The 1,305-nt window shown below is 63.3% G+C and overlaps 1 protein-coding gene across 1 annotated transcript in view; it reads right to left on the reverse strand.

Annotated features, from left to right (window-relative positions):
* EGR4 (early growth response 4) overlaps nt 1-1,020 on the reverse strand; it is a 1,766-nt gene extending 746 nt beyond the window's left edge. The window contains exons 1-2 of the mRNA XM_009071489.1: nt 882-1,020; nt 4-581 (exon numbers count right to left, since the gene is read on the reverse strand). Of these exons, the coding sequence (XP_009069737.1) occupies nt 4-581; nt 882-1,020 (717 nt within the window). The remainder of the gene's footprint in view (nt 1-3; nt 582-881) is intronic.
* Between the last annotated feature and the right edge of the window lie 285 nt (nt 1,021-1,305).

Genomic DNA, 1,305 nt, shown 5'->3' on the forward strand with positions numbered 1-1,305 from the left:
GTGGAACAGCCCCGGGGTGCTCTCTCCAGCTGGGAAAGCATCAGGAGAATGGTAGCCAGTGGGCAAGTAGGCCTGATGCTGGGTGACAGGCTCCCACTGGGCACAGGAGGCTTTAAACTTGTCCAGGGGTGGGGAGCCAGAGGACAGCTTGATGTCCTGCTTGTTGTCCAGGAGCTTGGGCTGGAAGAAGCACTGGGAAGTGTTTCCTAAGGTGGGCTGTGCCTGGAGGGGTTGAGCCCCATCAGCAGTGGGGAAGCCACCATAGCCCTGCTCCGGGAAGGGCGCTGGGGTGGATCCGTTCATTTCGGGCTGGCAGGTGGAGTAGAGGTCCAGCTGGCTCTGACCCACCTCGGGACAGGGGTAAAGAGCATCCAGGTGCCTTTGGTGGCCCTCGGAGGAGGAGAAGGGGGAGATGCCCAGGATCCCTGACATCAGGTTGAAGAGGGATTCCTGGGCCTGGGGATGCTCCGGGACTGCCTTGATAAAGAAGCTGCCGGTGTAGCTGAGAGAAGGAGAGGGCTGGCTGCCCAGCAGGGAGTAATCCACGGCCCCACCGCTCACTGGGGCACCCACCAGCTCACCTGGGGAGCAGAGGAGACTGGTTAGAGGGATGCAGGGATGGGGGGGGCGGGACACGGGGAACAGCGGGAGGCTGATATTGCGTCACTGCGAGGTCTCCGTCCCTGAAACCGCACAGGGAGCTCTGGGATTAACCCCCTTCCCCAGCAGGACCCCAAGGACCCCCACCGACCATTAGCAGGGGACTGTTGAACCCACACCCCGGGGCTAGGGACAGAGGAGGGGAAGATTCCCGATTCCTGGCTGCGGCGATCACTCCCGGCGGGATTCCTCATCCCCGCCCGTCTCCCCCCTGCCCTTACCTCCAAGGAAATCAGCCTCTGCCAGAAGTTGCTGCTCAGGCTGCCCCAAGCCCTGCAGGTCTCCGTTTTTCATCTCACAGCTCTCCTCGTACTTGGAGTAAAGCGGATCCGGGCAGGAGAAATCCATAACGTTGAGCATCTTCCCTGGAGACACGGCCGGAGCAGGAGGGGCGGGCTGGGACGAGCCGGGGATGCTCGGGGAGAGCGGGGAGATGCACGGGATGAGGCGCGGGATGCTCTGGGCCAGTCGGTGGATGCTCAGGGTGAGCCGAGGGATGCTCAGGGGCGAGCCGGGGGATGCTCTTGGAGAGCCGGGAATGCTCGGGATGAGCCCGGGATGCTCGGGGTCCCCGGACTGGTCCGAGGGATGCTCAGAGGTGAGCCGAGAGATGCTCGGAATGCCCGGACTGATCCGAGGGATACT

This window comes from Acanthisitta chloris, unplaced genomic scaffold, assembly GCF_000695815.1.
Source record: "Acanthisitta chloris isolate BGI_N310 unplaced genomic scaffold, ASM69581v1 scaffold30833, whole genome shotgun sequence".
NCBI lineage: Eukaryota > Metazoa > Chordata > Aves > Passeriformes > Acanthisittidae > Acanthisitta > Acanthisitta chloris.